Source organism: Drosophila bipectinata, chromosome 3R, assembly GCF_030179905.1.
Source record: "Drosophila bipectinata strain 14024-0381.07 chromosome 3R, DbipHiC1v2, whole genome shotgun sequence".
In the NCBI taxonomy this organism is placed as follows: domain Eukaryota; kingdom Metazoa; phylum Arthropoda; class Insecta; order Diptera; family Drosophilidae; genus Drosophila; species Drosophila bipectinata.
The window spans coordinates 16,957,219-16,969,851 of record NC_091739.1 but is presented as its reverse complement, the minus strand read 5'-3'; the positions used below and the strand labels follow the sequence as shown (position 1 = coordinate 16,969,851).

Here is a 12,633-nt window from a genome sequence, read left to right as displayed (position 1 = left end):
ACCATCTTAGTCCCTGTGAAGTGTTTGGGAGGATGTGTCCAATCTAAGAATGTGACAGAATTGGGTTTTTGGGAATCCAGGAAACCTGGATTTAAAACCTGGAATAACCTGAAGTTCACCTCCATCCAGCGACCTGGTGTTCGGGGCACCCCGCACACTCCATCAGCGCAAGGATGGTCCTGTTGAAACTGGTCAACCAGAATGACGCCGGGTTAAACCAAGACCCCGGCTCAAGGAGCGGCTAAATCTTTTCCCTCGATTATTCGTGAAGGTAATAATTTATTCTTTATAAAACAATTAAGATTTCCGGGAGAACTTTATGAAGAAGGTTCCCCCTAATCCCCTTAAATTAAATGTCAAATCATGTAGAAGTGGCTTAGCTAATCCCGGTAGGGAAAATAGCCACAAGAGCGCGGCTAACTGGGCTAAGACAGAGTCCACACTCTCTTACCTGTCCCAAGACAAGACAGAGACGAAGAGAGGCTCAACAGGTAGTCTCAGGTGAGCGGGCTTAGAGACAGAGAGCCACTGTCTTCCACTCGCCGAAGTCGACTGAAGTGGAAGTCGAAGACACGTAGGCGTTGCTGAGACGCTGCCAGCCAGATTCATTCCACAGTGAGACTTCGTCGCGTTCACAAGCTTCCGAGATCGAGCCGCCACCGTCAACTTCGAGCATCGGATCAGGAGCAGCGACCCCATCCACACCGGGTCACCCACAGCCCGTGACCGCATTCTCCGGCGGGTCCAGCGTCCCAAAAATTCACTCGGGGTATTTGTGTTTGGCAGACCCTGGAGTTGCGTAGAATCCCTTTGGCGGCCATATTTGTTTCCATTTCTTCGATCAACTTTGATCTGTGTCAACCAGTGTGGGTTTTGTGAGAAAATACAAAAATTGAAAAATACAGGAGCGGAAGTGCTTGCCACAGGCTGAGAATTCATTTAATTTCGGAAAGATTTAAGTTCGAGATTCGAGAGTAAAATAGCACCCAGCGTATGGGTGTGTGTGCCTGAGTGTGCGAGCTATGGACGTGTGTGTATATGTGAACCCGATCGCGACCGCTGGTAGTGTGCGTGCAAGTGCCCCTATGTGCGCCGCAAGAAATATCCGCTTACCTAAGCGAAAAAATTCTCTCGCATCGACTGCGGCGGCAGTTTAAGAACCGCACCTGGACACAGATACAAGTCAACACACACACTCACACAGAGGGAACATACACTCGCAGCCAGACGGCTACAAAAAAGTTAAGAAAAAAATAAAGAAATACCTGTGCACACGGACGTGGCTGGCACACAAAGCCAAACCAGAAAATCCACATTGTTCGGGCTAGTTCGTCTCGTGTTGTCGTTGTCGTAGTCGCTGTCTCGTTCTCTTTCTCGGTACCCCCTTCTGGCTCAGTGTCGCGCCCCCTCAACAATACAAAAAAATAAAACCACGTAACGTTCACAAAAACAACGTAAAGATAAGCCCCCCACAATGGGTGATTCTACGCCTATTTGCCGCTGCCGTGTCCTGTACCTGGGCAGTGCCGTGCCCCGCCAGAGCAAGGATGGTCTCCAAGGTATCCAGGAGCCATTGCGGAGCCTCTACCCCTCCGAGGGGGCTGTGGGCGCCAAGGGCATCGACAGCTGGCTGAGCGTCTGGTCCAATGGAATTCTGCTGGAGAACGTTGACGAGAACCTGAAGCAGATCACACGCTTCTTTCCCATCGAATCACTGCATTACTGTGCCGCTGTGCGACAGGTGCTCATCCCGGAACGTGGCAATGCCCATCCGGAGCCGAAGTTCCTGCCGCTGGACTCGCCCTTCGCCCGCATGCCACGTGCCCAGCACCCGCCCATCTTTGCCGCCATCCTGCGTCGCACCACCGGCATCAAGGTGCTCGAGTGCCACGTCTTCATCTGCAAACGGGAAGCGGCCGCCAATGCTCTAGTCAGGTGCTGTTTCCACGCCTACGCCGACAACTCCTATGCCCGCCAGTTGGAAACGGGCGGCGGGGGCGGTAGCAGTGTCTACGGAACTCTGAAGAGCGCCGCCGGTAGCAAGTCCAACGGCGACCTGACCAGCGTGGGCCTCTCGAACGGAAATGGAACTGGCAACGGAAGCCACCACCTGGCCCTCTCCGCCCAGGGTGGCTGGCGATCGCGGGCCGGCAGCACCACAACCTTGAACAGTCTGGGACGCACGTCCAACGGCCATGCTCCCAACGGATCCGCCCTAGGGCTAAATGGAGGAAGCACTGGAAGTGCCGCCGAGGGCTATACGTCCGTAAAAAATTGTGAGTACTGGACTTGATGTTTAAAGCTTAAACATAAATAGTTATTAATAGAAGATGAAGTCACAAAAATATATAAATATTCTATAGCATGTCCAAGATATTTAGCACAATATTTGTTAAATAATGAATAGATCAAATAATGAAAATAGAGAGCCGCGATATAGAGACACCATTTCAAACAAAAACAGTAACCGTACAATTTCCATCTTCCATCATTTCTTATTTTTGCGAAAAACAACGGAGTTCGTTGCCTAAGTCTTTTATTGACAGCAGGTGACGCGTCTTCTAATTGCTAAGCCATGACGCGATCAGTGCTGTGATCTCAGTTTCAAGACCCTCAACTAAACTATCTAAGATGCAGATTCACCGAAGAGCACAATATCAGGTAGCCAATAGAAAAGTGAGATGAGCAGACACACCTTGAAAATCCGGCAAAAGGTATGCAGTTTATGGGTTTGCTGCAGGTATTTAATATTGACACTTTTGTGCCGGACTGCCAAGCCCTGACGGACGTTTGGCTTGAAATCGATGGTGAAACGATGACGGTGTCTCGGCTGGAAGAGAAAGAAACACTTTTCGCTGCGACCAAACACTTTCCACTCATTTAAATTTCAACGATGGCAGGCAGAAGCCGAAACACAGAAGAGGCTAAGCCGCGCCGTTTTACGATTCGGCTGTTTCCCCGTCCATCGGTTATAGCAAAGTTATGATAATTACCATGTAAATTGCTGAGACTCAGACTCAGACTGAGTCTCAGGCCGAGGAAAGCAGGTCTTTTCTGCGACTGCCACATATCATCTCGAGCTGCTGCTCGTGCGAACAGGCGCGATCTCTAGCCCGGCATTCAAATTAACCGAATTTCGACTCGGATTCCGACTGGGCTAATGCCAGACTCACTCCCCGCTAATTTGCATGTAGATTGAATTAGCACAAGTTTGTATATCCAAGCTTGGGTGTTTGCATATAGAAAGCAATAGGGTCGAAGCGAAATCTTTCGAGATAACTCGTGGGTCGGGTGTGTCGGTCTGGTGTCTCATTCATGCCTCAAGCCCAACGGTTTTCAAGCTGGGGATTTACCCATTCATTTTCCATTCATGAATAGTACAGTTGAAAAGTCTCAAACAAGCAGGAAATAGGAAAACCTTGAAAATTGAAAATCTTTAAGAAAGGTAACAATCACAAAAATTCTACAAAAGCCTATAATATTTTAAATAAATAAGTAATTAGTGACATCAAAATTCATCAGTCATTAGAGTTACTTACCTTTGTAGAGCCCTCGTGATGTTTATCTTCCAACAGTTTCAATTACAGTCTTCTACGGATGATGTTTATTTATTTATATTTGTTAGTGATATTTTTAACAAACTCTGAGCAAACATGCTAATTGAATTAAGTCCTCCCCGAATCAAGTGACTTGCTGTAATGGGTTTGCTAATTGCTAATGGGCCTATCCCACTAGCCAAAGTCATTTATAAGATTCAAGCCTGTCTGTCACTGCCTTCTGACGGTTTCTCACAACCTCTTGGCCACAAACGGCAATTACTGGCCGTCTTTTGGTGGCGGCGCCCTTCTTGGCACCTTGGAGCCACCTTTCTCCCTCTCCCAAGAATCCCCAACTTGTTGAACTGTGGTCGCGTGCATATTGGTAAGACTGGGCTCCCCACCAACGCAAAAGGAGGGAAACGGGATGGGGCAAAGGGAGGGGGTACACTCATTATACACATGCATGGGCACTTGTGCCCCAGCGAGTAAGTAAATCGAGATGAACGCGTGAGAAAATTTTCGGCTAGGGTCTGATCATTTTCTTATGACTACCTCTCGTCTGTTTTCATGTTCCACCGACTCGGATCCGGATTCGGATTCGGATTTGGTTGGATCAGATTGCTGGGAAGGCAGTCAGTCGACTGGGAGAAGTGTGAAATCACCGTAAAAAGAGAGAGTGCAGGGAAGGGTACGGGTGGTACAGCCGGAATATCTACGTCAGTGTAAAAGTGGCTGAGTGAAGTGAAACTCTGGCGAGAAGCGATAAAATCTATTGTTGAACACGCTCATCCCCATATGTATTTATATCTGTGTGTGAGAGATTTCTTATTCATTAACATTTTTAATTTGCCCCGGGCTATAGTCGTCGTTGTCGTCGTCGCAGTCTCTTCAAGATTAAGGTTGCCAAGAGGTCGCCGTTCTTTCCACGGAGATCGCAATGAGGCTGCTCCGGATCGAATCGGATAGGAGTGGAGCGGAGTGGAGCTGAGTGGGAATGTCATGTAGTTAGCTGAGCTACTCACGACGGGTAATTGCGTTTGCTTTCATTAAAGCGACACTTATTATGATTCGTTTTAATTAAACGCACTCATTTTAGTCGAGTTTAATGTACAGAAAGTGTGCTGCCTTGCATTTATCGTTCATTGCCACTAAGTCGTTTAAAAATGTTTCAAAACATATCTGACTTATTGAAAGGCTTTGAAAACTATTCAAATAATATATATACCAGTCTTAGGATATACCTACTATTGTAAGTTACCTGTATGTTACTATTAAATCAAAACTCACTTTTTAATGGCATGTAGCTTGTCGTGTAAGTAGCAATTGACTTATAACAAAGTCAGTTTACTTAATTCAGAACTTAGACGAGTGCTGTGTAATTTGAAGCCTGCGAATATAAGTGATCACTGTCACGAATTCTCGGATAAGCTGTACTTCCGTGGCCCGGAGAGCAAGACTCCTTGGGAACGATCGCCATTATTATGGGGAGAGACATGCACTAGTTTGAAAAGTATCCACCGGCATGGCCAGTTGACCGTGGCAGAAGCCTCCTACCGTCGGGAATGCAACCTGCTGCACCACCTCCTGCTGCAACACCTCGCCCTGCCCCCCATTCTCTCACTGATCAGCTTCCGCTGGCGGGCTGCAACATTTTTGCGCTGCTATTACGTTTATATGTATATCGCTTGCATCCAACTTGCAACTGGCAACTGGCCGCTGCCACTATTGCATTATTATGCAAAGAGGCTGGTCGGACGGGGGACGATGGCCGATCCGATCCATGGCGCGGAGGCATAAACAAAGACGGGACACATTAACCGAAATCCAGTTGCAGTTGAATGACTTGGTTGCATGCAACACCGAGCCAGTGCAACTGCTGGCTCCGAGCTGGATTTGATCGTAACGCGATTATAAAAAATTCAAGTTTGATAGTTGCCTTAGATGCCGGATTTGAATGTGATCTCTCAGCTGCTGGCATACTTACAGCTTCTCCTAGCTGATGTTCTAGAACACTATTTCTCCATCATCTCGGCTGACAATTGACGGTCTGCGAGTTAATGCACATTTAGTAAATGCCAGAGAGTTTGCATAATTACCTTAATTTGGATGCTGTGTCCAGTGGCTTTTGCGCAGATATAGGAAAGTTTTTCTCAGATAATTGGGGTTTAACTATTGCAGCTTTCTTTTGCGGCTGACATTTAGATTAGTAGAATTTTTTAATTAAAAATAATTTGATAGAGTCATTTTTTCTTGGCAATTTATGCAATTACAAATTCAAACTAGATTTCAAAGAATTCCATTCAAAACTAAGAACCTACTGAGTCTTTTTTCTGAGGCTTGAAAATGTGCTAGAAACTCAACCGCTTTTTGCATATTCCCATATTTTTTATGGAAGTTTGACTGTACTGGTTTTGGAAACCCTGCAAAGACATCTCGGTGGAGTCTGTTCGAGCCCAATCTAGCAGCGCTGCTTTGTCTATCGGCTGGCATTCCAAGCCGACATGATCGGCCTAGATTCCGGCTTGCAGCTGCGCATGCGTCCCTCCGCCCACTGGGAAGCCCAAGTCTTGGCAAACGCCAATGATGGAAAACGGAAAGAAAACTGCATGCCACTTGGGGCCTGGTTTTCGTGCATTGCTTGGCATCGTTCGGAGTAGAAAAAAATACGAAGCTAAAAAATATTCGACAATGCTGGGCGCAGTTTGGCGCTCTCTGCCAATTGCCACTCCTCTTCCGTCCGAGTTGGCTAAATGCCAGCAAAGTGTTTTTGGCAAGCCTTTGCTTTCGTGGTATTTCGACTCGAATTTAAATCGAGTCGAGTAACCAGCTAACCTAACCCCTTCCATTTCCATTTCCATTTCGATGGAAGCTAAAACGTGGAAATACGATTTTCACGCACGCATGCGCATCTGCTGAGTGAGAGTATTAGTTTTACTTTTTTGATTGTGCCGCTTTTATTAAACTTCCTCGGCGATTATGACGTAAGTCTGGCCAGCCACACTACTCAGCTGCAATAATTTTGAGTAATTGCCAACTAGAGAGACAGGAGAAGGAATTTGTGAGGCAATTACCCATCGACTCATGCTCAGGCACAATTAGCCTAAGCCGATTCGCGTGGAAATATTATAATCATTAAAATTATATCGAATCGGTGGTTTAAACAATTTTGTGATCTGATGTTAAATGGACTTCCGTAGACATTTACGCAGATTGCATTCCGTTCACGGTAAAAGTAACGGCTCAGTGGCAAACCGGAGAAATGAAAATGCGGCAGCCGCACAGCTTCCTGCCGAGTAAATAATTCAAATATGGCAAAAGCATAGTGGGTATGTGTGTAAGCCAGGTCGAAACCCATTTGGGCAAAGGCTTTTTTGTCTTCCACAACGTCTAAAGAGAACTGGTTCACACATTGATGGGAAACGAAACCATTTAAATTCACTTTCGAAATGGTTTCACGTTGGGCAGCCAAGGTAATTAATGAAAAAAAAAACGGAAAAAAATGAAAGTGAACAGATTATCCCCGAATCAACACCAATATTGGCTCAGTATGAAGGAATTTTGCACGCCTGGCTTAAATACTGTATCGTATATTCGGCATTTGACATTTTGGCCATGCGAAAAAAGCCCCTTGCGTTGCTAATTAGAAAGCTCCTCGTACAGGTACGGGTTATTTCCCACCGAATGTTAGATTGTCTAAAACACCGCTCTTATTTTCAGCGGCAACCGAGCCAAGTCTAGGGGGTCAATAGACCCCGGGCCGTGTGGATTTCTCATGCCGGCAGATGAGGCAATACACGGACTCTATGCCGCCTAGAAGAATGGCAAACAAAGGGCCAAGACACCAACCACAAAGAGTGGTCCGAAAAAAAAATTATGACATGGTTGGTGAAGGTACAAAAAAAACAACTCTGAAAAACTGAAGAAAAAAAGCGACCACAGAAGACACTCCACAAAGTGACTCGTCGCTTTTCGAACATGGGCTGGGCCGGGGCTGGGACAGTGGAACCAGACGATCGGGTTTTCGTTCGGTCGATCTCTGGGGCTCTGAGGCCTCAGCCAACTGCACTGCAGGTGTAGCCACGCTCAGGTTATTAAATTACCGTTATTTATTACAAAACCGTTGCCGCCGTGGCCCAAATGCGTCGCAGAACCGCGACAACTGCTTCATCGGCATGGCTACTTTGCAACTTTTGGCTCTGGCTTGGGTTTCCGACTTGGGCCGACTCTGGCGACCCTCGTCGAACCAAATTTGAATTTGACCAGCCATTGTGATGGTCTTGGCCCGTTTTAGTCCCCACCAAGCCGATTAGCCACGCTGAGTCGATGGGCCAGCGTTTTGGCTAATTCGTATTCGAGTGCTGCAGCTTTGTTCCGTTTTTTTTGTCCAATGACTCAGCACTCTGCCTTCAGCGGCAGCTCCAAAGGTGAGAGAAGTACGTACGCCCAAGGTCTGGGGCCCTAAACAGTCCACCTCCCCACGTTCCAGCCACCTCATTCCACCCTCCAGCCCACAATGAATATCAATGGTCAGTGCGCAGCATCCGCGGACCATGAAGGTCGAGGGAAATCTGACAATACTGGCTCTCAAGTGCTAAGGTGCTTTCCATTAGCATCTAATCAGGGTACAATGTATTGATTTCAATATGTAAATAAAGCTGGGCAAGGCAACAACAAATAGAAGATCATTTATTTTGTTTTTAAGGCCATGAAGTTGCTCGTTTTGAATGGCAAACGTTTTTGAAATACTAAGCACATGAATTCCATTAATTTTTAGAACGACAAGTACGTGTTGAAGTGATCAGAATACTTCTCTTCAGATTATTATTCTAAAATATTTAATTAAATACATATATATTTCTCTTCCAGTTTATGGTAGTAGCGCTGACCTAAACGTTACAGTCGACGATGGCGATGCCTCCTTGTACAATGGTGATGAAAACCACAAGGTCTGGAGCGGATCACAGGACCAACTGGACAGCATTGGGGCCGTGGAGAGCCCCTATGAAATGTTTTCGGGCAACACCTCCACATTGGGGCGCCCCTTGAGAGCACGTCAAATCAGCACACCCATCGAAGTGCCTCCGCCACCCGTCAAGGAGGAGCGCAAGCAGAAGCGGGACAAGAAGTCCTCAAAGTCCAGTGGCAGCCAAAGCCTGTCGGGAACACTAATCCGTCCGAAGCCAATCCATCCGGCGGCCATGCACCGTGGCGGCATGCAGGGACCTCCCGGACCTGGGAGCATGATCTACGGTCCCGTAAGTGGGCCAGGATCCCGCTACCACACGATCAGTCATCGCGGCTTCCCGCCGGGCCCTCCACCGCCGCCCAACCACATGGGTCACCTCGCGCCCCCCCACCATCCCCATCCACATGCACACATGATGCACCAGCACATGGCGGGCGGCATGCCTCCCATGCAGATCCCCGTGATGCTGCCGCAGCAGTACGCCACGCTGCAGCCCTCGCGCTCCACCAGCAAGAAGAAGAAGAAGGACAAGAAGAACGGAGTGCCGGTGGGCATGCCCATTGTGCCGCCAATCTACGCCTACCACCAGCAGCAGGCCATGGGCGGAGGACCCCCGCCACAAATGGCCCACTCGATGATCGGCGAGCCACGTCCTTTGAGCCACTCCAGCAGGAAGCTGGCGGCCTCCATGGGCAACGGCCTGGACGACTCTGGCAACTCGGGAGCCGAGTCCCCATCTCCAGGTGGAACGGGAATATATAAGGTGAGTGTCCGAGTTCAATACTCATGACCCAACCCAATATATCTTTTTTTTAATAATTTATTTTATAAAATATTATTTTTTACCATCTTTGCAGCGCAAGGGTCACCTGAACGAGCGAGCCTTTAGCTACTCCATTCGGCAGGAGCACCGCAGCCGGAGCCACGGATCCCTGGCCAGTTTGCAGTTCAACCCGCCGGACATGAAGAAGGAGCGCGAAATCGCCCAGATGGTAGCCGGTTTGGATCTGAACGACGGCGAACGACCCATGGGTCCCAATACCCTGCAACGCAAACAGGCCTCCATGCAGATGGCCAATGGAGGTGGACCGGGACCTGGACTGGGTCATGGACCGGGACCCGTGCCGCATCCCCATGCACATCCTGCGCATCCACATGCCATCTACGGTCCCCTGGGGCCGGCCAGCAGTTTTGGAAAGCCGCGAAGATAAAATTCGATGGGATTACTAGATTTTCAAGCTTCCGAGATATCCCCATAGATATACACAACGTTTAGCGATGCTGGTCAAATTAGAAAAGGGTGGGTCACACGCCAGAGGTCAGACGGCGGAAGGAGCCCCCACCAGATGGAAAAAAATTCAAGCCGGTTTCCCCCCAGAGTGAAACCACAACTTTACATAAATGAATATGTGTGCCTTATTAGGTTTATACTAAAAGTATATGCGCTCGCTAGTGGTCCATGATATACCGATACCATACCATACATAAATCGTTCTAGAACACACTGTAGAATATTATGCTATACATAGTCCAATGGATGGCGATCACAAAAATGTAAAATACTCCATGGCAAGAGGATTGCACACGCATATACCGTACATACATACGTACATATATGCAATCGAATATGTACAATAAACTATATATGTATCTACAATAAAACTGTTAACAAACAAAAGCAAAGATTGCACGCCTTGAAGTCATTGTCCTGCCGCACCTAGGCGAGTTCTAAAAGTCAAGAGGTGGGTGCCATGTCTGGGGAGGAATTATTATTGCGGAATGTTGGCCTCGGCTGAAGCCTTGTCAGTGGGCTTGCAACATGCAAACTACGAGTATCATGTGCTCAACTATTGCAGACAGCGCCTTGCATGCAAATAGAAATACCCGAACCAAATCGATTTGCATTCAAATGCGCGGCGACTCGAAAATGAATTCCAGACTTGATGTGGGGGGACTTTGGGCCCAATCTCAGCTTGGCAACGCAGCTATCCGGCCTCCAAGTAAGCGGTGTGATTTGAATTTTGACGATGATGCCAACGGCTAAAGATGTATGCACTGGAGAATTTCGGGAGAAAAAAAGAGTCGATTTCACTTCCAGTTTCACTTGCTGCGAGAAAGATAATCACCTGTTAAAGTTCGGGTTTTCGAAGGGCCCTGGACCGTGGGTTCGCGGTTTAGTTCATAACGAAACAACAACAAAAATATAGCTTATGAAGCCTTAGCCGAACAGTTACCTAATTCTACGCAGGTGAGAGCTTGCCAATCTAGAGACGTAAATCGAAATTGGCAGCTCGCGCGCCTTCGTGTGCATTGATTTTGCAGTTTCAATTGCGCAATTCACGTGCCTGCCTTTAGCCAAAATAAATAAATAAAAAATTTAAAATCTTGCACATACATCGGTGGCCAAGAGGAGGCCCAAGTTGGCCGCCTCTCTGTGTGTCAGCGGCACACTGGCTTTGTGGGGTTTATGGAAATTCCACATTGTACGAAACGAGAAAATGCAGCATTCCATGTCCAGTTTTACAGGTCCCCCAAAGCGCCTGCTTGGTCAGGTGGTCGAGCAGCCAATTGGCCACTTATGTTAACCTATTGAAAGCCAGTCCTAAAGCTGAACGAGGTACTTGAAAAAATCCACAGCGATTAATAATTAATACGATATACAGCTCCACAATTTATTTTCTTTGAAAGCCGCCATAAAATTAACAACCATAACACTGATTTATAATTCAGTATCTCTTTCATTCCGTATCTCACGTAATTAATATCAAAGACATAAGAATAGTAGATACAGGTGGCCTCGACTTCAAAATGCGGACATGTGTTTTCTCGGCCACTTAATAAAGTTTTTTTGTCACATACTACCACAAATCTTGAGTTCAATCAAAAACGTGGCTTGATCAAAATAAGTTATCAGAAAGGTTTCTTTCACCTACATTTGCATAATAAAACATCCACCACCCATTGAGCTTAAAGAGCCAAGACCCAAGCCTATCGCGAGACTCTTAAGAGAGTAACAAAACACCTGCAACTTGGTCAGTACGTCACCTCCGCAATTGGCCAAAACAAACCGCTCGAGCTGAGCTGAAGTATGGCCTGGGCTTGTGGATCTCGTTTGTGGCTCTCTGCTCACCTCTTGAGCTTTTGCAGACTTAGATCCAACTGATTTGGCTGGAACCCACTGCCAAGACTGGTTATTGACCATTGTCAACGGGTGTCTGCCACTGTGAGAGTGTGTGTATCTGTGTGTGTTGGTAGCAGCCTAGACTGCAGCTAACTTTAGGCTGCGGGCCTGGGTTGCGGTTTGTTTATTGATAAACTCGTAGATACTTTTCTCTATAGCTGTTAATTTGGTCGTCCATCCATGTATTGGTCTCTGCGCCTATATATTTAGACACATATATATATATAGAGACGTACCGTGCGATTGAATCTTTGGAATGCGGACAATCCAGTTAGCAAATGGAATTCTTTACACAGCCAACATAGCGAAACTGCTGAATGTGGCCGCTAAGAAGGAGGGGCCAGCACTTGACACTCCAGTTCCGAGCACTGACGAAGCAGGATTTGCAGAGTTCCACAATGAATATTAAAATGAAAAAAAAATAGCACCTTTGTTTCCACTCCTAAATCCATTTGAAGGCTAAAATATCAATAAACTGAAATGAGGGCAAGAAAATTATTGCAGGCAAAAAATTATTGCCTGGGAAAATTTCACTACCTTTTTGAATAACTATCTTAATCTTTCCCATAACAATAATTCAATTAAAGAATTGGAATAAAGATACTTGAAAGAAATTCCAGAAAATATTTTAATAATACAACAATTTTTATAATCGTAGATATTAAAATTCCAATCATTATAAACGAAGATTCAATCAAACACTTAAGTCGCCAGACACAGTTAAAATTTATTAGGAGTTTTTTAAACAAGTTTCGCAGAACTATTTATTACTATTTATTTATATTAACATTTATTTTATTTTTATTATATTTTGTATTTTTCATATTATTAAACTAAGTCGAGCCTAAATGGGTATAGCCATGTCCCATTACATTGTTTCTTTTTATGTCTTAAATAAAACGACACATAAAGTATGCAACAAAATATTTTATTTACAAAAATACAAA

The 12,633-nt window shown here is 46.1% G+C and overlaps 1 protein-coding gene across 1 annotated transcript; it reads left to right on the top strand.

The window, feature by feature from the left end:
• The first annotated feature begins 592 nt into the window (after positions 1-592).
• On the top strand, positions 593-10,188 carry LOC108130597 (protein pygopus). The gene is made up of 3 exons (XM_017249142.3): positions 593-2,276; positions 8,406-9,268; positions 9,363-10,188. Exons 1-3 carry the CDS (start codon positions 1,475-1,477, stop codon positions 9,714-9,716), a joined length of 2,019 nt encoding a protein of 672 aa, XP_017104631.2. The 5' UTR covers positions 593-1,474; the 3' UTR covers positions 9,717-10,188.
• The last annotated feature ends 2,445 nt before the right edge of the window (positions 10,189-12,633 follow it).